General features: G+C 34.7%; 1 protein-coding gene across 2 annotated transcripts in view; it reads right to left on the bottom strand.

The window, feature by feature from the left end:
• Positions 1 to 24742, bottom strand: part of LOC150099478 (general vesicular transport factor p115-like) — a 354365-nt gene that overhangs the window by 265937 nt on the left and 63686 nt on the right. For both annotated transcript variants that reach the window (XM_090403647.1, XM_090403648.1), the window contains exon 4: positions 5616 to 5719. In XM_090403647.1, coding sequence (XP_090259773.1) covers positions 5616 to 5719 — 104 coding nt within the window. The remainder of the gene's footprint in view (positions 1 to 5615; positions 5720 to 24742) is intronic.

Raw genomic sequence — 24742 nt, 5'->3', positions numbered from 1 at the left:
TTCCTAAAAAAATAAAAAATAAAAAAATAATAAAATATAAAAAAAATTAAAAAAAATAAATAAATAAAAAAATCAATACAATAAAAAGTTAGGAAAGATTAACTGATTTGTAAAGTATTATCTCCCATAAAAGGGATAGACGTAAGCCGTCGGATCTGTTTAAGTTAGGAGAATGAAGTAGAGTTTCACATGTTTCTTTATAAAGGCGTTGTATGAGAAACTGACTTTTGTGAAGAACTCTTGTCTTTCTTCAATGAACTCTATGTCTAGTGAAGATGGCATGTTCTGCAAGTCCAGACTTTTCAGGTTTAAAGTATTCAATATAAGATTTGATTTGTATAGCAAAAGCTTTAAAACCAGTGAATATTTTTTTTGCCTTTCGACCATTTAGAAAAATCTCCACCTTTCTCACTTCTTCTAAGGACAAGCTCCCACATCTTAATCATCCAGGTGTCTATCAGATTCCGTGCTCTTGTGGATTATCCTATTTCGGACAAACGGGAAGATCTGCCTCTATTCGGCTAGAAGAACACCAATCTTATATTGAATACTTTAAACCTGAAAAGTCTGGACTTGCAGAACATGCCATCTTCACTAGACACAGAGTTCATTGGAGAAAGACAAGAGTTCTTCACAAAAGTCAGTTTCTCATGGAACGCCTTTATAAAGAAACATGTGAAACTCTACTTCATTCTCCTAACTTGAACAGATCCAACGGCTTACGTCTATCCCCTTTATGGGAGATAGTACTTTACAAATCAGCTAATCTTTCCTAACTATTTATTGTATTGATTTTTTTTAGGAAAGTTATTGACCTTTTTAGTTATCTTACAACAGCTACTTAGGTGGTGCTTTTTGGAATTGTCAGTTATTGTTTAATTTGGGCTTAATGTACTGAAGATGCCTGTGACACACAGGTGAAAATTATACTATTAAATAATCTTTGTACATGAGTTTTTTCCGTTATTAATTTTGTAAGGAAATTAACTATCTTTTCAGATGTACCTCGAACACAGAGAACAGGAATAGTGGTGTTTTGTTCATGTGTGTTTGAAGAAGGGGAAATAAGAAGGCCGTGTAGTAGTTCATCTATTTTGTTGGAGCCATGGCCATTGGCTTGGAAAGTATGACAGAGATATCTAAGTTCAGTTGAGAGAACTGTATCATTAGAGCAAATATCCTTAGTCATGTATGTAAGTGTTTTAAGAATACATAAAGAATACTGTTGGACTGGATGATGATGTGATTGTTTATGTAGATATATTCATATAGTGAACTAGTTAAAAGCCAGGTGACTAATGTGTCAAGAAAAGGCAAACAGTTATTAGATTCTTATTATTTTTATGGCTATTTTGCCTGTTAATAACCATAAAAATGTTTTATGGCCTTTTGTTTGTGAATGTGCAAGAGAATTAGCAGTGTCCTGATGAAACTATTTAATCTAAATCTCAGCTCTGGCAAAGTTCCAAGGGAGTGGAAAGATGGTTCCATTACATTAAGGTTGCTCCAAGACAGAAGAAGAAATTAGTGCCAAATTAATGTTACAAAATATAAGGTTATTCACTATCAGGGTGAAAAGGGTACATACTGTGTATCACATTGATGGTACTGGATTGCAGGAAATTAACTATCTTTCCAGATGTACCCTTCTACTGATGAAACAGCTGCTAAAGCATTTCCACAAAAACTTGCTAAAATAATTGAAGATGGAGGTCACACTCCTGAACAAGTTTGGAATATGGATGAAACCAGTCTTTTCTGGAAAAAAATGCCAAACAGAACTTGCATATCAAAAATGCAAAAAACTGTTGGTGGGTTCAAAGCAGCAAAGGATTGCATAACACTCCTATTTTTTTTCGAACGCTTTAGGAGATCGGATGTTAAAACCACTGCTCATAAATCAATCATTAAGACCATGGCCAATGAAAGGCATAGATTTTCAAAAATTGCCAGTTCATTGGATGGTCAACAAAAAAGCTTGGGTGACCATTGATATTTTCATTGAGTGGTTCCACAAACATTTTTTGCCAGAGGGTAGATGCTATTTGAATGACAAGGGTCTCGAATTTAAAGTGCTTTTGATTCTTGATAATGCACCTGGTCATCCTGCCATAGAACACCCAAATGTGCATTTTTTTTTTCTGCCACCCAATACCACATCATTGCTACAACCTCTAGATCAGAGTATAATTGCGACTTTCAAAACATATTATGTCAGACGAACATTTCAGTACGTTTTGAACAAGCTAAATGATGATGAAACACTGTCAGTTAAGGATTTGTGGGAAAAATTTTTAATTATGGATTGTATTGATCAGGTTCAATTATTATTATCTGAATTGAGACCAGAAACTATGAATGCATGCTGGAAAGCTATTTGGCCTGCATGTGTTAAAGAGAATGCTCCTGTTCCCTTCAGTCATACTGCAGAATTCCCCAATATAATAAGTTTGGCATGTGAAATTCGTGGAGAAGGATTAGATGATCTTATGTCGGCAGATATTGAAGAATTGTTAATTGATAAACCTCTTAGCGAAGACAAAATAGTGGAGATTGTTTCTGAGACTCCTGAAAGCGAAGAAAATAATGATCAAGCTAATCCCACTTTTACTGTGGATATTATTAAAGAGGGTCTTAAATTGGCCAGTAATTTAGGCAATTATTTTGCCCGACATGATCCAAATGAAGAAAGCGCTGGGAAGTTTTCAAGTGAGCTTAAGTTGTTAATGTCATCATACAGAGAATTATATCGCGACTTATCTAAAGCATCAACACAGTGATTAATAACTGAGTTCATGCCTAAAACTACTGAAACAACCAGTGGTATTTTTGTTCAAGACATGACAAGAAGAATTCCACAAGTTGAGATGGAAGTCGATGACGATAATACCATATCTAGTAGTTCTAGTGATATCACAGTCTCACGAAAATGAAAGCTTTTGCATTGATTGTCAGAAACTGATAGCGAATAACATAACTTTTTTTTATAGAATCCTTAGCAAACAACTGAAATGAATATGTTTTTTTGAAAGTTATTAAAATTCATTATATGTATGTGTGTGTTCTCCATGAAATATAAATAAAAATCTTATGATCCTAAGGAAATGTTTGTGTTTTTCATTATTTTGCTTATATTTCAGGTTTGGAACCAATCTTCACTTTTTCTATGGAGTCAGTAGTTCTTTTCATGTGAATTCTATTTATGTAATTTTTAGGAATGTATCTATCGCGTAAAAAGAGGTATAGGTGTACTTCAATAAGTTGGAGAGCTCATTCCATCCACTACTAAGTACATCAGAGTGCAATATTTGAAGATCTCTAAAAACCCATACAGGCATGGTATTAAGGAATGACATCTGAACTCTTCTTTATTCTCCTCCTAAATTTTTCCAACCAACTGGAACAGTATTTAGTAAGTCCTAACTACTGAGTGGATAAGATCATGATGCAAGCATTTTTGTCTAATAACTGGGTGTATTTTCCCAGCTACATTGCGAGTGTGATTGTGGAATGAAAAACTTGAAATAAGAAAAAACCTGAAGTGCAGCAAGGGGAAAATCCCAAACAATAAGATTTTATCTGTCTGCAAATCCATGTCAGCTTGTACAATTAAATTAATTTGCCAAGAAATCATATTCTTGTTTAATCCTTTATCCAAATGTAAGCAAACAAAGCTTGCATGAGAACTTTCTTCTATATAGACCAGCGCTTCCCAAACTGTGGGCCGCAGCCCCCTTGGGGGCCTTCGGTTTTGTTGAGGGGGGGGCCGTGAAATAATGAAAATAAATGTAACATGTTTTAAGACTAAGTAGATTTTTATTTTATTTTAAAAGAAACGTATTTAACTTTTATTATTGATTATTTCTTTTTTGTTATTTTTTATATTTTAATGGAAAAATTCACACATTGGTGTTGGTTCCCAAATTTTGCTTCCTGTGTATTTCGGCGCTTAATGAATATTAGTAAATATTGCTTATTCATATGTTTCATTTCAAAGCAGTGGTTAATTGTATTTACTTCGAATGCTCTCAGGGAAGCTCCAAATCTTCCTGTCCCTTTCATCATGCATTCGTAACCAGGGACTATTGATATTGACTTTATATACATATCAAAACTCGTTTTATATTATCACTGTCATCCGAGCTAGTTTTCTGTTACCAATAAAAGTTTCGCATATACTTCACACATGAAAAAAAGCTTAAGCAGGTTCATGTAGGGAGATAGTAACTCGCTTGCAGTGGTAAACAACATGCCCTCCCTAGCAGCAGAGGCAATAAAACAAGTACTTTTATTATGCCAGTGAATAAAGTATGAGGAGTCTGTGTAATATATTTCTCAACAAATAGTGGAATTAGAGACAACTGGGATAAAAACACACTAATTAATGAATCACATGTCCCCCTCACACAGAAACTATGCTGTATAGACTGAAACAAAACCATATGTTGCATGGGCAAACACAGTCTAAATAAAAACTATTGTTATTAATTAGATGTGTGTGAGTTCGATTTCCCAAGGCAGCAATAAAATTCAACCGAACATGTTAAAATTCGTAAAAGTGTTAAAACTAAGTACTATATATATATAATAAATGTTATGGCAATTTCACATATGGAATTCGGTTAAAGAGAGTTAGCATTTCAACTCAATTGTCAGCTATGCTTTTATCTTTTGGTTGCGCGATCTTTTGTCAATACCGCATGAATCATATGCACATTTTAATAACCTGCCTTTGCTGTCTGTTTCGCGTTAGGCTTAATTACCGTAAAGGGAGAAAAGTCACAAAAGAGAAAAATGTTCCTGGTCCGGGGATTCCCTTATTTAGGTAATATTCATTAATTTCATGTTATCAGTCTGTGGTGTGCCAGTATCGGTAAGTGGTGATATTATTTGATCTATTCTACTTTAAAAAAAGTAACTCTGAGATGGATAAGTGGCTGATAAAAAAAAAAAAATCCCACGAACAATCAGAAGAAGCAGAAACAGACTCAAAAAAAAAAAAAAAAGGACAGTATTTCATATTTTACCAGAACAGCCTGCATCGTCTTCAGAACCAAACGGTAAGAGGCAAAAAATGTAATATATGCATTTGATTTTTGCAATCGCTGTGTATGTTTTGTATTGAATATAAATACAATAAATATTATAATAATATATCTCTCTATTATGATTTTTTTTGAGGGGGGCCGTGACATATTTTAATTTTTGCAAAGGGGACCCTGACATCCAGAAGTTTGGGAAGCACTGATATAGACTACTTGTATAAAGAAGTTAATGACTTCATATCAATTGCTTAGCATTTCATGATGATAATTCACATGCAAACATCTCAAATGAATGAAGCATGGAAAAATTGCAGCTCTATAGAGACTGGTTGGTTGTTTAGATTACACTAAGGCTATGAGGGGGAGAGTATTATAACTGTAACTTACATGGGCCCAGTGGTAGTTAGTGATAGAGCAAAAATCCCTTAAGATTTCTGGAGTAAAAAACTCAGTTCTAAATGTATCTTTAATTAATCAATCCCAATCTTTTCAAAAAAAAAAAGATTATCACCACTAGTGGCATTCTTTTTTTGGGGAAAGAATTTAAATCTTTAATAACAGTTTTATTACCTCAAGAAGTTCAATCAGCAGTATTATATTCTCCAGCTTTTTGATAAAAATTTCAGTAAACTGAATACCCAAATCCTCCTCTTCTTTCTTTATTTCACTTATTTCTTTAAAAAAATTTGAATTATTAGAAATTTAACTGAGCAAACTAGACAAAGAACAGGTATAATTAATATATATATATATATATATCATTACTTATTAAAAATAAAGAAAGAGTACTAATAATTCTGCAGATAATAATTCATTTATTAAAACTGATCACAACTTGAATACAGTAATTTAATGGTTATAACAACAAACGGCAGAATAAGTCGGGTAGCTGAATGAACCATTTAATAACAGATTCAATCTTGTGAAACCTATTAGTTAACGTGTACTTATTCACAATTTATAGAGGGATGTAGAAGCATTGATTAAAATCTAAAGGTATTTAATAAATTTTATGGATCATTAATTTCTCACTACTGAATAAAATATAATTACCAAAACTTTCAGTTAAAGTTCATTCTTTCATTTCGTATGGTGATTCAACGGCCGTGAGCCCCTTTTACGGGGAGGTACGGCACCACCTCAATCCTCTCTATTTTTATCCAGACTCAGGAAGACCGGATAGCTGACAATTCAGACCTATGGCTGGGGGTTGTCTTAAGTATTCCTGACTGTATCCATGTGTGTTCATGGAGCTGGTTTGCCTGCTTGCAGGATGAAACCCCCAAATAAGCTGGGGGGAAACCCTGCTGTCCATGCCCAAGACCGGCTAACTTGGTTATGGCTGAGGAAGATCCTTAAGCTCCTCACGTCGTTGACTGGAATCGAACCTAGGGCACTCCTCCCGCAGGAATATGGTTGCGAAGTACATAGCCTAACCACGTAGACAGTTAAAGTTTATTACTAGCAAGCTAGAAATTATGCATGTGAGGAGAGAGAGAGAGAGAAAGAGAGAGAGAGAGAAAATGAAGGAGGCATTCATAAATTACAAATAAGGAAATTATTGCAGACAAGCTTATAAAAAAAGTGTTTTGCAATAGTATTATTGTATATTACCCCTATTCATTATTACAATTGAACCCAGAGCTGTTTTCATGCATTGAAGACATGATTCTGTTTTGTCCAAGTTCACTTAGTCCGTTTGAAATAACTCAAATTTTAATAGTGGTTTTAAACTTCTTTAGGCCAGGAAGAAATTACTAACCATTATTTCAAATACTTTTATCAATGAAACTATCATTCTTTCAAACTATTCTGTCACTGGAAATCAAATTATATGGGAGGAGGATCTTTCTGTCTTGAAAGGGTTTTATTTATTTATTTTTTTTGTTTTATAGAATCTAACCTAGAAGTGTTTATTAACAAAAATTACTACATCAGGATATGCATATGACAAATTACATCATGTAAACATTTTTTTATAACTGTGTGTGTGTGTGTGTGTATACACACACACACACACACACACACACACACACACACACACACACACACACACACACACACACACACACACACACAACTTGAAATTTTTCAGAAAGGAATTTCTAATCATTGATATTTTATTGCTTTTGATAAAAATATCATGATGTCAGTAACAGATTTACATTAAAAATAATAATTAAAAAACTCTGCTGAGTACTGTTACTCTTGTACAAGTAACAGTACTCAGCAGAGGCTCCATAAATCCACTTGCCCATTTGCAGTTGGAGAGAGTTATCAGAGACAGGTAGCAAGTGAATTTTTGGTGTCCTAAATGCAATCAAAATATATTATTCTAAACATAATTTACACCTTTTTTTTTCAATTTAAAACATCATCTCATTCATTGTCAAGTTATTTTATCCCAGGCAGCTGCCAACATATTTATTAAAGAAGTTTTATTTACAACCAGGAGATATCATCTTTATTTAATTTAATGAAATGAACAGTCATTAAAATCTCAACCTGTCATACATTTTCTCCTAACAGCTATCCTGCCATCCATTTGCTGTAACAATTGATAACCTTTACACATTTTTCTTTCTATATGATAGACCTCAGCTGCCATTACATGTCATTATGGCACCATACTTGAAAACAATAAATCTCTCTAACACAACACACTTCAAACCAAACAAGTAAGTTTTCATATCATGAATTCATTTAAATTAAATTATTGTTATCATTTCCAATAAACAAATTTATAATAAAATAAATGCATTAATTTAGTTCAATATTAATCTTACACATGTATCCAGTATACATGACATACGTAATAGACATTCCATTAATAAAAAAATAAATAAAAAATTGTGTAGCTATATAATTTCATTAACAAAATAAACAGGTAATTATAAATACAAAAGTTAATACTGGCATAATTTAATTAAATACTGTAGTATATCTGGGTGTGCAATTCTAATATAGTATTAGAATATAATAATATAATATAGTCATCATCATGCGTATCAAGGATTTAGGCCTAGCTGTAACACAAAGTTAAAAGTTATCAAAGTCATGGCCTGTTCCGGCCTAAGAAGTCATCATTTAAGAGGACGTCCTGGTTTTCTTTTTCCTAATGGCTTGTACTTTAAGACTTGTTTTGGTAATCTTTCTGTTTTCATTCTTTGAACGTGTTCCATCCATTTATGTTTATATTTTTTAATTTTTTCTATTACTGGTTCTTGGTTTAATTCTTTCATAATTTCTTCGTTTCTTTTGTGATCAAATAGGGTATACTTTTTCTCATAAACTTCATTTCTGCTGTTATTAATCTTTGTTTGTCTTTTTGTTTTATTGTCCAGATTTCGCTTCCATACATTAAGACTGGTAAGGGCTAATGTATTGTATACTTTTAGTCTGGTTTGTTTTTGAACTAGGTTTGGTTTAAATATAGAGTTAATTACACCTGTTATTTTTAAATATTTTGCAATTTTTATGTTTATATCTTTTTCATTTTCATATAATATAATATAGTATCCTAAGCTTATTTTATTACATATAGTATCCTTAGATAATATAATATCCTAAGTTTATTTTATTACATAGTTCACAACATGAATTAAAGTGGTTGCAATGACGATAAGAGAGATCATCATTACCTGGACTGTCCCATTCAGAGGTAGCGTTAAGCATCATTAGAAAGGTTTTAATGCACAACACCAAATGTAAGAACTTTTTTCTAAGGTTGGGTGGATTTGGGATTTACAGAGGGTTAGAAGTAAGGTCTTGACCAGATTTTTTTGGATATGGAGGAAGCTATAGATGTATGTATGCCAAGAATAGAAGAATTAAGAGAAATAGCAAGCTATTCAGGATTCTTCTGATGTTTACGGTGAACTGTTTTTAATAAAGTAGGGAGTAATTTCTTTCCCTACTTTATTAAAACGATGCCAGGAGGTCAGCCTTGTCTTTGGGTAATGCTACAAATGTAAAATCTGGATGTGATAAAAAAAAGAAACACGGACAGGCAGAAATCGAGTCTATAGGACTCTAGTGGAAATACCAGGTCTGAATGCTATTTGCACAGGAAGCAAGTTGGGAATGGCACTAATGTTGTCTTGAGTAGTGAATGCAGTACATGTGTTGCTCAGCTAAGTCATTATTTTTTTAGTAGAGATTAGCAAAATTGTTATCTAAATTTGTTTTTTTGTTTATTTTTGAGACTGTGTAGTTAAGTCATGTTGTTTAGTCATCTATTATTAAGTGATATTATTTTCTGAATCGTTTTTCATTATGGCACCAATACACACGAGAAAAATGGTGACCCAGACATTGATGTCGGCTGATATCAACATACAGGATTTAGTTCAGTGTAGCACATTTACCGTATTCATTGCTAAGAGTGAATGGTTTGTAGTATGAAAGCAAGAACAGAGAAAATATTTGTTGGAAATGTTTTGTAAGTGAATATATGAACTGCCAGAAAGAATGAAGTGACTGATAATAAGGATATAAGGCAGGATTGTTAATGCGTTGTGGAAAATGTAGTGAAAGCAATGAATGATAGTGCACAAAATATGAATGAGAGTTTGAAGGAAGTGACTGAAAAGTAATGTGGATGGTGCGATGTTAGAGGGGACAGAAAGTGCATGCCTATGCAGACTCCTTCACAGGAGTGAATGTGAGCTCAAGCGAATGGAGAAATGATTGGCATGTAGTACGGAAGGATGGAGCATGAAAGAAAGAAAGAATGGGAAAAGCATACAAGTGCAAGAGATTGGAAGAAAAGAGATGGTATTGTATGCAGATTCAATGATAAGAGGTGTACTCAATGAGAAAGTGACAAAAGCATGTTTTCCAGGTGTGAAGGTAAAGGATATTAGTGATGCTGTAAGTATGCAGAAGAATGGAGTGAACAAGTTGATTTCACACAAATGATTTGAAAGGTAAGAAATATTCAATGAGAGAAGATATGAAAGAGTTGTTAGTGGAAGCAAAAATGTAGAGCAAGAAAGTAAAGATTGAGAGTCTGCGGCCTCAGTATGATAGAAGAGAACTGAGAAGGGCTGGGATTGCCAATGAGAAGATTGTGCAGGAGGAATGGTGTGCAGTTTATTGATATATGGAGTGAATTTGATGGATGAAAGAACTTATGTATGTATTATATATTTAGATTATGTATTTGAATGGTTTTGGAGTTAGATGTTTGGAGAAAGTGCTGTTAAGTGCAAAACAAGGGAAACTAGAGATAATTATGGGTTTTATCCTTTATCCAAGTGTTAGCAAACAAAGTTTGCACCTGAAGTACTTTCAGGACTGGGGCAACTCGTGGTAAAGGTGGTATAAGTTCTCATCACTTTGTTTACTAGCACTTGGATAAAGGATAAAACCCAATATATAATTAGTAGCATAGCCAAGTGAAAAAACTTCCATAAAGCTTATCACTAATCCAGAGAATTTTAATAATAGGGTGTGACACCCTTTGGCAACTCGTATAGGTAAATATGACTTCTCCATTACTTCCATCTTGGTATTGGGATTAGTTTTTTGAATGATAGTAATCGACCGTGAGATGCGGTGATTAATACCCTTGGAGGGTAATGGATGACAATGCTGTAGCCAATGAAGTTCTAACTGAGGCTTGGCTATTGCTGTTACCCTCCTGCCATGATCAGAACTTTAATAGCTCAATAACACCTTATCCTTACACTGTCCTCTACAGATAATGGGAAAGATGAAAAGCATTCTTGCTTTGCCCTTTAAGCTAATCCTTATAAAGACTTAGTATTATATCACCACCTCTGGGTCTGGCTCCCACTGTTGAGACCTCAATAAAGGTGTCGAAACTGGTCTGGGTAGTGGATGAACATTAATGCATAGCATTATACATGTCTGCAAGGAAATGTGCTTTGCATTATGGAAGATACTAAGGCACGTGATGAGAACTTATACCACCTTTACCACAAGTTGCCCCAGTCCTGAAAGTACTTTAGGCACAAACTTTGTTTGCTAACACTTGGATAAAGGATAAAACCCAATATATAATTAGTAGCACACCCAAGTGAAAAAACTTCCAGAAACTAGAGCTATTAGAGAGGATGAAATCAAGCATGTGTCTGGTGACCCTGTGATTAATGAGCATGGGTAAAATAATGATTATACATTGCTGAACAGGATTTCACAGGTATCCCACTTAAATGGATCAGTAATGACATTACACGAGGGTAACTATGGATACAAAGAGATGTTGAAATGCATGTACACAAATGGAAGAAGTATCAGGAATAAGGACGAGGAATTTTTGGCATTGGTAAGCTCAACTTGGCCAAAAATTATAGGCATTAGTGAGACATGGTTGACTGAAAATGATCTAGTTACAGGGTTAGAATGTAAATGGATAATGGTTTAAGGATAAAGGAATAGCAAGCTATTCAGGCTTCTTCTAATGTTACAGAATATTAGAGGATATTAAGTCTGGAGGAGATGGTTCATTTGAGGCTGTCTGGCATGAGATAGAAGCAAATAGGACAAAATACATTGTTGGGTGCTGCTATAGATTTGGGGGAGGGGATGTCCACAGGAAGATGTATATGTAGATGCCATGTATCAGCAAATCAGCACAATGAATGTAGGCCAAACAATTATTATGGGAGACTTTAACTAGACCTTGTCCCCTCTATAACAATATGTTATAGAGGGGACAAGGGATTTGAGGGTGCTGAATCTGATAGCAGCATCAGAAAATGTATCCATAACCAAGGTAGACACTCTTCTTCCAATTGGGGGAGAATGACCATGTGGTCTTGTTCTGGGAAGTTACCAAATATGTGGAGTTCTCTGTCAAGATGCAGTTTATGTTCAACTACAAAGCTGGTGATTATGACAGACTCAGAAGGGAGTCATCTTGGAACATTTCCATGGCTTGAGAAATTACAAGGAAAGAATGTCAGTAGTGCATGGCAAATGTTTGGAGATTGCTTGAGAGTAGCAGGTTAAGAGGATAAACCAAGTTGGAATTAAGTGGATGAGTAGTAGTGGATAAAGCAAGAACTACAAAAAAAAAAAAAAAAAAGAGAAAATGTTGTAGAGGAACTATAAAGAAAAAAGTGATCAGTATACTCATGAGCACTAGTGCAAGGAAGAAGGGTGACTATTATGGTAAGGAAGGCCAAATCAGACTGTGAGAAAGAATTAGCCAAAGTAAATCCAAAAGAGTTTTTTCATTATGCAGCAAGTAAGAGGAAAAATGACTGTGGTAGAAGGAATTTAAATAATGTTCATGGTAATAAGGTGACTGAACCAAAAGAAATAGCTGAGTTGCTGAGTGATCATTTTGCAAAGGTGTATCATCCAGGTGGTGATTTTACAGTCGCTGATGTACAGAGCTGCATATCAACATTGAGGTACATACATGAACAGGAGGTGTTTAGCATATTAAAAAATAAAAATATAAATGTGAACATAGTAGTGAGAATGGATGGCATATCAGCCTGTTTACTATATGAATGTGCAAGAGAATTGGCATTGCCTCTGACAAAGTTGTTCTATCTAAGTCTCAGTTCTGGCAGGGTTCCAAGGGAATAGAAACAAGGTAAGATAGTACCATTGCATAAAGGTGGCTCCAAGATAGAGGTAGCACACTACAGACCAATTAATATATTGAGAGTGGTTGTAAAAGTAGATGAAAGGTAAAATACAACATTGGATGGATAGGGATGCTCTACTCTATCATGGGTAGCATGGCTTTGTAAAGGGTAGGTCCTGTCTTAGTAATTTATTCACATTTTATAATAAAGTGACAGCAGAATTGGATAAAGGTAATGGCCGCACCATGACACTGCTTGACTTTGCCCAGGCATTTGACAGAATACCACATGGAAAACTATTACAAAAACTGGAGAGGATGGGTATGGATAGGGAATGGCTGATGGACAGACACCAGAGATTAGTATATGGTGGAGTGTCTAGGAGAATGATGGTGACTAGTAGAGTAACTGAGGGCTCGGTACTAGGGCCACTATCTTTAATTTGTATATCAATGACACAAGAAAAGATTTAAGAGGGCATATTCAGTTGTTTTCTGATGATGATGCAAAACTGGGGAGAGCAATAGTTGATAAAGGTGGTGTAGATATCCTGCAGGATGATTTAAATAAACTGGCATTGTGGGAAAAGAATAATGATTGTCAATTTAATGTTGCAAAATGTAAAGTTATGCACTTAGGGTTGAAAATGTTGCATATGGTGTATCATATTGATGGTATTGGATTGCAGGAAATTGATGAGGCTGGGGACTTGAGAACAATGATGGACAAAGAGCTGAAGTTCAGAGAGATTATGGCCAAAGTTTGTAAAATAGCTCAAAGGATTACTTGGATGTTTAAAACATGCTAACAAGTAAAGATAGGGAAGTTATTATCCCTCTTTATAAGGCTATGATACGACCACATCTTGGCTACTGTGCACAGATTTGGTCTTGGGTTTCTGAGACTAGGAGGTGGTTGAAAAGATTCAGAGATGAGTGACAGGTCTGTGGAATACTCCCTATGAGAATAGGTTGATGGTTACAAAGTTTAGTTGACAGGCAGAAAAGAGAGAACATGATAGAAACTTTGAAGATATTAAAGGAGTTTTATAAAATTGGTGCAAGTGAAATTTTTCGTATATGACAAATAGTCAGAGAACTAGGGGCCACCTGTGGAAGTTATGTGAGCGTGTGGTTAGCAGGGGGGTGTGCGGATCAGATTTTTTGCATGGCGAATGGAATGGATTGCCAGAATTGGTTATGAGTTCTCTGATGGCGAATGGATTCAAGGATCGGTATGATATTTTTTGTGTGTGTGATGGTTGATTTGGGTCTCCCACAATGGGCCTCCGGCCTCTATTATTATTAAATAATAATAATAATACTTGTTGGAAAGGCAATATCTGGATAGTAATTTGAGCATAATGGAAAATGAATATCATCTTCATCCCAGTAAGAATTAGTTCAGTTATTCAGATAGAGCAGACCTTTTGATCAGAATGTAATCAGCTCAATGAGGCTGTTCTGTAGAAAAGGAAACATGCATGAAGTTGTGGTGTGAGTTACCAAGAGGAGCTAAAATTTGGAGTATATCTCTAAATGGAAAACTGGTTAAGAAGACACCAAGGGTACTGGGTGGGTAGAGAGAGTTATATGATTTTCTGGTGGGTAGATTGAGGATAGCCAATGAACTGCAACCAAAGCGAGTAGAAGTTCAACTACATGACAGAAAATAGCACATTTGAGGCTATCTGGTGTGAGAAAGAGGCCAGCAAAACAAAATATACAATTGAATGTTTCTATAGACCAGGGGATGGAAAGGATGATGGGGATAGTATGCATCGGCAAATAAGCTCAATGAGTAGAGGGCAATGAGTATGTGGGAAAACTTCAAAATGGGAAAATGGACAATGAAACTTATTTGTGCCTATAGTCCCAGAAGGTTCTTCTAAGGAAGAAGCAGAGGAATTTTTTGGGTCATTAGAACAGGCAGCTGACATAGAAAATAGAAAAAGTGGTCCGGAACATTTTGGGAAAATTTGGAGAAAAGAACAAAGCATAATAATGGTAAGTATTTACTGGACTTCTGATCAGAACACGGACCAGTCATTAATAACACCATGTTTCAACATAAACATGTGCAAAAGTTCACATGTAGAGAAGACAAAAGAAATAAGAAAAGCCACATTGACTACATCATTATTGATAATGATATAAGGCTGGTTCAGGATACAAGAGGTAACAGGGAATTCAAAATTGAAAGTGACTGTTAAGTACTAAGCAGGATAAGAATGAATATCATGTTGAAAAGAACAGTATGTAAGAAAGTTAAAAATAATTAAAATTGAGCAGCTTTTACAGGTAAGTTGTTGACTCAACTATGCAAACATTATTGAAAAAAATTTGCAGCAGTTTGAAAACAAGAACCAAACCATGGAGTCTCACTGGCAAACTGAAGAAGACATTGATTGATTCAGCTAGGGAGGTATGTGGTGAAGTTGTTTGCAAGGGTAGAAAAATAAGAACCATGGTGGACACACAAGAAGTTAAAGAATCAATACTGGAAAACAAGAAAACAAAGAATACAGAGAAAAAATGTAAGCAAGCTAAGCGATGTGTAAAAGAAGTTAAACAAAAGTCATGGAAAGACTTTGGTATTAGAATTGGAGATGTCCAACTTAACTTATCTCTTTACATAAATGCAGATGATGTTGTACTCCTAAACACATCTAGCAAGTCTCTAGGATTCTTTAACTAAATTAAACTAAACTAAATTAGGATTCTTTAACTAACAACTATAACAAATTTGGCATGAAAATCAGACTTCACTATAGGATCTCCATTCAGAATAGAGATCCTATAGAACAAGTAACATATTTCAGCTATTTAGGCACAGTTTTTAGTGAAGACGGCAGGTTAAATCTGGAAATAGACAACAGAATAAGCTGGTATGATGGGTAGCTAGCTGAATAAATTTATATGGAATGAGATAGAAATTAGCCAAAACACTAAACTAGCAGTATACAAGACAGTATTCAAACTAGTTTTAAGTTATGCATCTGAGAGTTGGGTCAGAAATAAAGCACTTGATCAAAGACTAGAGACCACTGATGAGGGTTCTGAGAAAAATTAGGGAAGTAAAATGATGGAATCAATGGCAGAATCACATTAAAAAATGAAGATATTAAAAAGAAACTTGACATTATTAGCATTCAAGAATATGTCAGCAGAGCTAATCTATGGTGGTATTGGCCATTTAAATAGAATGGGTGAAGAAAGGTTAGCAAAACAAATGTTTAATGACAAGATGGCAGCAACAAAGACAAAGAGGAAGACCAAGGTCTAGGTGGATTGATTCAGTCAGAACTGTCTTAGAAAAACGAAATGTTAGATATGACAATATTAGAGTGCTTACAAGTAATAGACTAATTTGGAGGAAAATTGCTGATAGGAGATTAATAATAATGTAAACATAATCATGTAGTGCTGTTATAGTAACCCAAACACCACTTGGGGGTACATATCCGGAAACTTATGATGATGATGATGAGTAGAGGGAAGGTAATTATTATGGAGAGAAAGAGGAGAGGACACATGGGAGTAAGGAAATGGAATTTATGCAGTTACTAAGGAATAATTACCTGAGGCAGCATGTGATGGAATATACTAGGGGTTTGAGAAAGTGCTAGATCTAGTAATTGTATCAGAGAATGTGTCTGTAACCAATATGACCACATTGCCACCAACTGTTCAGAGTGATCATATGGTCTTGACCTCTGGGAGGTGGCTAAATGTGTGGAATTTTCAGTTAAGAGGGGGGGGTATATGTGGAGTTATAGGATTGGTAAGTATGACAAGCATAGGAAATTGCTTGGATCAGTACCATGGTATGTGAAACTGCAAGGTCTGGATGATAATAGTACATGGGAAGTAATCACAGACTGAATACTTAGTCAGGAGAGTAAATCAAGTGGTATTTAAATGGATGAATATCATCATTAAGCTGGAGCCACAAAAAAAGAAAAATTTGTGGAGGGAATTCAAGGAGGAAAGGTGACTAGCAGGCACACGAGCAGTACAAAGCACAGGCCACAGGGGTAACCAGTGTGGTAAGAAAGGCAAAAGTAGCAAATGAAAAGAAATTAGCAATAGAGGTTAAAGAGAATACCAAACAGTTATTTTGGTATGTTGCAAGTAAAATGAAGAATGTTTATGACATAATGATTTTAATGAACAACAATGGTGGAGAAGTAACTGAATCAAACAAAATAGTAAAATTACTAAGTGAACACTTTGCAAGTGTAGATCATCTAGGTGGAGATATTGCAGTAATGAGAGAAGCAAAAACTTATATGAGAACCGAGGTGAATGAAATGGAGGTGAATAGCATATTACAGAACCTTGACAACAATACAGCTATGGGATTAGACGATTATACCACTTGAGTTTAATGTGACGGTACTAGAGAATTGTTTAATCTGATTCTCAATTCTAGGTGAATTCCAAGGGAGAGGAAAGAGGAGAAAATAATTCCATTACATAAAGGAGGCTCCAAGACTGATGTAGCAAATTACTGACCAATCAGCATATCAGGAGTTGTCAAGGAACTGGAGAAGTTGGTCAGGAGCAAAATAAAAGAATGGATAAACAGAGATGGGATACTGTATGGTTGGGGGGGGGGGGTAATGTGGGTTTGTGAAGGGTAGGTTGTGCCACAGTAACTTGCTCACATTTTATAGTACATTCAAAGCGGAGTTGGATAAAGGTAATGGGTTTTACAGTGATACTGCTGGACTGCACAAAAGCCTTTAACAGATACCACATAGAATTTTAAACAATAAACTGCAGCACACGGGGATGAATATAAAGTTTGTGAAGTGGTTGATGGAGAGATATCAGAGAGTAGTTTACTAAGAAATAGCATCCAGAAGAAAGCCTATGACTAGTGGCATACCATAGGGCTCTGTTCTTGGACCACTCTATTTAATTTGTACATTAATTATATAGGAAAGGATCTGAGAAAAATGTTCAGTTAATTGCTGATGATGCAAAATTGGGTATAGCAATAGTTAATACAGATAATGTTAAAATTTTCCAGGATGATTTGGATAGACTAGCTGTCTGAGCAAAGGAGAATGGATGTGGCAAAATATAAGGTTATGCATTTTGGGGTGTAAAAATTACTAGCTGTGTGCCACATTAATGAAACTGTGTTCCACGAAATTGATGAAGCTAGAGATTTGGGAGTGTTAGTGGATTGGGAGTTGAGTTCAAGTTTAGAGGGCACATAGCAAAAGTGGCTAAAGCAGCTCATCAGATTACTTGGTTACTGAAGAATACTTTGACAAGCAGAAACAAGCAGGTTATTATTCCTCTTTATCGACCCTCTGTCAGGTGGGTTTCTTGGCAATGATGAAGAAGTGGAGAGGATCTAGAATGATCAAGATGGTAGCTAACCTACCGTCTTGATCTATGGAATAAAACTTACGAAAACAGGTAAGATATGTGGGTTACAGAAATCAATTGACAGGTAGAAAAGGGATAATATTTATTTATTTCATATCCAAACACATGTGGTACAGTATTAAGTAATTAGTACATTATTTACAACAAATTAGGATACATTACAAATGAGAACAGCTTAAATTTAATGGGTAAATTATACAAGAAATAATAGATAAAATATGAAGGAAAAAGAAACTATATACAAGTTATATACAATAAATATGGTCAGATGTTCCTCCAGTATCTTGCACAATCAACTGCTCTTTCTGTGTAGGATATAAGGTCCTCTTTTGTGCAAGGGGATTGAAGAAGTGGGTTAAAGAAAGACGGTGTTCCATGGACTGGGTTGCCCCACACTCACAATTATCTGGTCCAGTGAGGTAGCCATATCTGATGAGGTTTTGTTTGAAGCGTCTTATTGTTCGTAGTCTTTTGAGGCTTTTCCAAGTATTCTAGTCCAAGCATGCACCACATGGAAGATGTTCAGCTGTTGGAATACCAGTATTATTCTCAGGGTATAGTGCAAACCATTGTTGAAATCTGATCTTTGGAGGGTTTTTAGGTGGTTCAATTGTTGCTAGAAAGTTATGTCGGGATCTTATGATATGTACTATAGTCTAGCCAAATAGTGGGTGGCACTCATCATTATTCATTTGTCTGCTTCTTTCATCAGGCATATTCAGCAGAAGAATAGCAAAGGGCCAAGGCAGAAGATCTAATGTGCTAAGGTCTGCACCCTATTTGGAGGAAGTACACTTTCTTAGTATATTGTTTCTTGCATTAACTTTTGTCTTTGTTTTTTCTATGTGTGTGTTTTATATGAAAGAGTGTGATCGAGAGTCACATGCTAAGGCAGAATTGGTTCCAGGAATGTTTTATATAAGAGCCTTCCCAAGAAATCTGTAGCTTCTTGTTGGCTTTCTTATTGTTAAATAAGAAAAGAAAATGTGGAAAAGGTCAATCTGGGTTTTCAAGGGGGTTTGGTTTTAATTGATTATTGCTATAATATGTGGTCAGAGTATTTAAGACAAATGATAGAGTAGTTTTAATGGACTTTACTTGATTAAGTAGCTATGGCAAGGTCATCAGCATAGATAAAATTTCTAGTTCCTGGAAAGATGGGGAAATCATTGACACAGATGTTGAAAAGTAATGTTGATAACACACTTCCCTGTGGGAGGCCATTTTTTTGGGGATGCCAGCAGCTCTTCTTATCCCCAGGTCCACAAAAAAGCATCTCTTTTCCAAGAGTTACTGGATGAGGAGGACAAGGTGATAGTCTCTAGTTATTCAATATATTTTATTTCTGAATGTGAGATGGTTTATGGTGTCATATGCTGCAGTCAGGTCTACAAAGACTGTCCTGTGGCTAGATTTTGCTCATAGCCATTTTCTATATATTGAGTGAGGCTGAGAATTTGTGATGTACAGGATTTGCCTGGTCTAAAACCAGCCTGCTCAGCAATAAGATAGGATTAGATTAGGGGCTGTAACCTATTCAAAATTAATTTTTCATAGAGTTTAAAGATGCTGAGTAGTGATATAGGTCTGTAATTTTTTGCTTTGGATGGAGAAACCTTCAATATTAAATGATATTATTTTTAGGCCTGGTCCTAGGTGGGATCCTTTAGGGCAGAAATTTGGGAACATTTTAGTTTGATCACTTGCGTTTGGTTGGTAGCAGCTTTAGCTTCCCCTAATGGGTACTCACAAGGTGCAGGGATGAGAACCCAGCTGTTGCGCACCCCAAGGGGTGATATGATTGAGACATACAGATTACTGAAGAGTTTTTTTACAAGATTAATACAGAGGAAATTTTTCAGAATAGGTATGGTGGTGGAAGAACTAGGGTCATCCTTGGAAACTGAGCAAGAGTGTAGTTAGCAGGCAGGTCAGGACTAGATTTTTTGCTTGGAGAGTGGTGAATGAGCAAAATAGGTTGCGAGAGTCTGTTGTGGGTGCCATGTTGAAAGCAAAGTATGATAGATACTGCATAAATGTTGGATAATGCGTGGCATGATGTTTAGGATCATCCTATTTTTATAATCTCTACTTTCCTTGTTTTAAATTTATGATTTTTCTTAATTTATTTATGCCATTTACCATGTATGCATATTTTAAATTTAATTTTTACGACTTAACATTATGGTTCTAAACATTTTGAACTTATAAATAAATTCTTTTAAATACAATCAGCTTTAGATACTGTTCCAACTTACAGATTCTAGAATGCAACCCATCTGTGTCAGGTACTATCTATACTTACAGTGTACACAATCTGTTGTGTATCATCCAGTTTATACAAAGTGTGTTTTCTTTAGCATGCATGCATTCTAAAGAAATGCAAGCTAGAGTGATTACAAAGTTTGTCAAAGATTCCGTGGAGTAGTCCGTAATAATAATAATAATAATGATATACCAGAATTCTCTCCAGGCATGATCTGGCAGAATAAGTTTTTTAATTATTTTATATCCACTTCACACATAAGTCACAAAATCAAAACCTACAATGCAATGTGTCATGTCTAGGAAGTGGTTATGAGAAAGAAGGAATCTGTTAATGTGTTTTTTGAAGAACTTGTAGTAGTATTCATCTGGGGGAAAATGGTGTGGAGGATATTACAACAGACAGAATAAAAGAAGAGGATGAGAAGTTGGTTCAATAAGCTTGATGCTGAAAGGTGTATGAATGCTGACAAGCAGATTTTCATGTTATTACATGATTAGAAAAAAGTGGAGGTGGTGGTAGCCATGTTATGGGAATGGCACATGAAAATACCTATAAAAAAGATGTAATGCAGAAACAGCATTCCAAGAACAAGATTCAGAATTTATGAAGTGTTAGGAGTTGTGCATAAGAGAAGTCATGCGTGTGTTTGTACCAAGATAGGCTAAATGTGAAAATCAATTCGAGAAGAGAAACTTATCTTGACTAAAGACAAATATTTTCACAAGTATGATCTTTCTTCCAAAAAATAAGACTGCAGGCTCGAGAATAGTGGAGAATGACTGTTAAAAAAGTTGGTTTACAAGGGAAAATGGAGTGTACTGTCATCAACAAAACCATGGATAATATTTGAGGCTAGTGAAAGAAATTCATTAATGTATAGGAGGAAAAGTATGAGTGAAAGCAGAGAGCTACCTCAACATTGAACAGAAATCTGGTGAGGGTAACAATCAACCATATCATGCAATGAATAACCAGGGAAGAAACTGGTGACCAAATCAAAAAAGGCAGAAAAACCTTAAGAAACTAGCTTGGTAAGAAGGCCTCTATATCATAGTCAAACAATTGTCTTGGAATATCAAGAGCAACCACGAGTTTCTTCAACTACTCTGAAAGTGCCAGGTGGATTATTCACCATCCATTGAGAGGTCATCTAATGCATTACCATCATGTTTGGTCTTATTTACTATGTAGCAGCAGGCATTACTGCTATGCCCTTCAACAGGAAGGTTAATGAACCTTATAATGTTTGGAAAGTCCTTATAGAGTTTTGCCCACGCAAGTAAGAAGAGAGGAGGAGCAGAAACCAGCATTCTGCTCTGGGGAACCAAACACAGTAAAAGCAATTTCAGACCTCCAAGTAGCAAGGCAGTGGTATTTCATTAGGTAATGAAAGTCATCTACGGGGCACCCTCCAACTAGGGAAGATACTTTTTTGGCAGCGATATTTACCAGAATCCTGTTTATGGAAACAGGCCACTCAATGAGAAAGTGGAGTTGGTTTAGCGGAGAGGCCATATGTTGCACATTCATCCCATTAATGATACAATCTGGAACATGAACACAGTTTCATACATTTTATTGCCATCCAATCTTCTGAAGATATGACTTTGGTTATTCATCAGTATAATAAATATGATATATTCTCCTTTTTTTTAGTCATGACAAACTTTGTAATCACTCTAGCTTGCATTTCTTTAGAATAACAGGGAAAGTAGAGATTATAAAAATAGAAATTTTGTAAACAGAAACAATTTTTACATAAACATCACCTTAACCTCCCTACCGACTGATGTGGATGAAATAGTGACACCAAATTGCACTTCTTATCCATGTTATTCAATGGGTGTTAGAGCTTCGTATCCAGATTTAGTTGAACGTCTATAAACGTCGTGGCCGGTTGGGGGGGTTAATCATGATATAATTGAGTATATGTGGAGAACACTGTTTGATTACGATGGATTTCAATATATCTGTCCTTCAATGGATACTCTAATATGTTCTTTAATATAAGCTGCATCTTTAAAACAATCACATTCACAGTCAAGGTATCCAGTTTAAAGTCATGTGATAGGCTTGCAATGCCTGAACCATCTTTGTACTTCTTAATGATAATCAATTCCGTTTCAAGATAATCTTGTTAAGTTTATGAGTGGGTGCACTGCGCATATCACCTGGTATTTTACTTGTAATTATTTAACACTGTAAATCACAATGTAATTAAAAAAAAAAATACAGTAATGCCACAGCTATCTCCACAGTGGAGACAACAGAAAATAAATGAAAGAATCTATTTGGATTGAATGATTTACTGTCAACAGTGAATCATTCAAGAATAGCAAACAATTCTAACAGGCATTTTTTTCTCAAAGCTTTCATTGTTTCAATGGATTCTAGCTAAAATTGTCCAAACTCCTGATTGGTATAAGTTACATTGGTTCACTGGAAGCTTTCTCTACATTGTTCATCATCATCTATCATCTTATCATCAATCTGGAATTAGATATTTGATGATAGATAAGTTGAGAACAGGCTGTATTTTTCCTTTTCTTTAAAGTTTTAATTGTATAGCATAATTTCTATTATCTTATTTATATTTTTATGTACTTGCCTTTTAAATCTATATGCTTTTGTATTTCTTGCTTCTTAGAGCTCTGTTAGAAGTAATTTTATTTAACTCTTGGAATTTTTGTCAATATATCTCAGTGAAGATTAGCAATTATTTGTTTTCAGTACAGCTCTTTGCCCTCATGTTCACCAAGGTTATTATTCAATGCCCATGGGAGTAATGATGCTTAATATTATTCTGCTTCTTTCTCTCTCTCTAAGTAGTCATCATCATCATCATCATCATCATGCGTATCAAGGATTTAGGCCTAACATGGCCTGATCCGGCCTTAGAAGTCATCGTTGAATCGTTTAAGAGGACTTCCTGGTTTTCTTTTACCTAATGGCTTGTACTTTAAGGCTTGTTTTGGTAATCTTTCTGTTTTCATTCTTTGAACGTGTTACATCCATTTATGTTTATATTTTTTAACTTTTTCTATTACTGGTTCTTGGTTTAATTCTTTCATAATATCTTCGTTTCTTTTGTGATCAAATAGGGTATACTTTGCAGTTTTTCTCATAAACTTCATTTCTGCTGTTGTTAATCTTTGTTTGTCCTTTTGTTTTATTGTCCAGATTTCGCTTCCATACATTAAGACTGGTAGGGCTAATGTATTGTATAATTTTAGCTTGGTTTGTTTTTGAACTAGGTTTGGTTTAAATATAGAGTTAATTACACCTGTTATTTTTAAATATTTTGCAATTTTTACGTTTATATCTTTTTCATTTTCATATGTGATCATACATCCTAGGTAGTTAAATGAATTCACCTGTTCTAAGATCTTGTTATCTATTACTATTTTAGGGATCTTGTCCTTTACAGGCCATAGTTTTTGATTTTTCTGTTGATATTATCATACCATAATCTTTGGATATCTCATTTAGATCTAAAATAGCTTTCTGTAAGTTATCTTAAGAATTTGTAATTATTATTTGGTCGTCGGCAAAGAGGAGAGTGTTTAAGTTAACTGTAGGAGAAAGTTTAATTCCTTGATGGAATTTTTAATGGAATTTTTATTCCATTTTATTATTATTTCATTTAAGTAGATATTAAAAAGAGTTGCTGAGAGGGGACATCCCTGTTGGACCTCTTGGTTTATCTCTCTCTCTTATATGATAGCTTGTAATTTAATCTTATTTGTATTTGATTATTTTCACATATACTTGTGATAGCTTTTAGGATATTATTTGGTATTTGTCTTTCTTTTAATATGTTAAATAATATGTTTCTTTTAACTTTGTCAAATGCTTTTTCAAAGTCAATAAATGCAATATGTGTTTCTAAATTGTATTCTCTTCTTTTCTCTATTATTAATTTATTATTAATTTTAGGCAAAAGGCCAGGTCTATACATGATCGTCCTTTTCTAAATCCATTCTGTACTTCTAGAATAAAGTTTTCAGAATATTTCATTAGTTTGTTATTTAAGATTCTGCTATATATTTTGTAACAGGAATTTAGTATACTGATACCGCTATAGTTTTTAGGGCCATCTCTATTACTTTTTTTAAAGATAGGAATCACAATTGCTTTTTTCCATTCTATTGGGGGGGATACCAGTTGAGTAAATTTTATTTAAAAATAATCTCTAAGGAGTGCTTTTTGAAAAACTCAATAAAACTACTTCAGGATAAACAGGTTTAAAAAGTATCCAAATATCATAGAAAGGTAGATATCACACTAACAGTGCTGAATCTTTTTTTTATTTTTTTGCAAATGAGGCAACTTTAACAGGTCTCAGATGTATTCAGTTAGTGAGATAACAGCATTCTCTCAACACTGTACAGTGTTGTGTTTCTGGAAGATTCTCTCAATGGCAATACCATGTTGTATAATATTAATTTAACTTCA

Source organism: Typopeltis vanoorti, chromosome 14, assembly GCF_054136105.1.
Source record: "Typopeltis vanoorti isolate ZY-2024b chromosome 14, IOZ_Tvanoo_1.0, whole genome shotgun sequence".
In the NCBI taxonomy this organism is placed as follows: Eukaryota; Metazoa; Arthropoda; class Arachnida; order Uropygi; family Thelyphonidae; genus Typopeltis; species Typopeltis vanoorti.
Note: the sequence above shows the minus strand (reverse complement) of the source record. Positions and strands in the feature narration are given on the sequence as shown.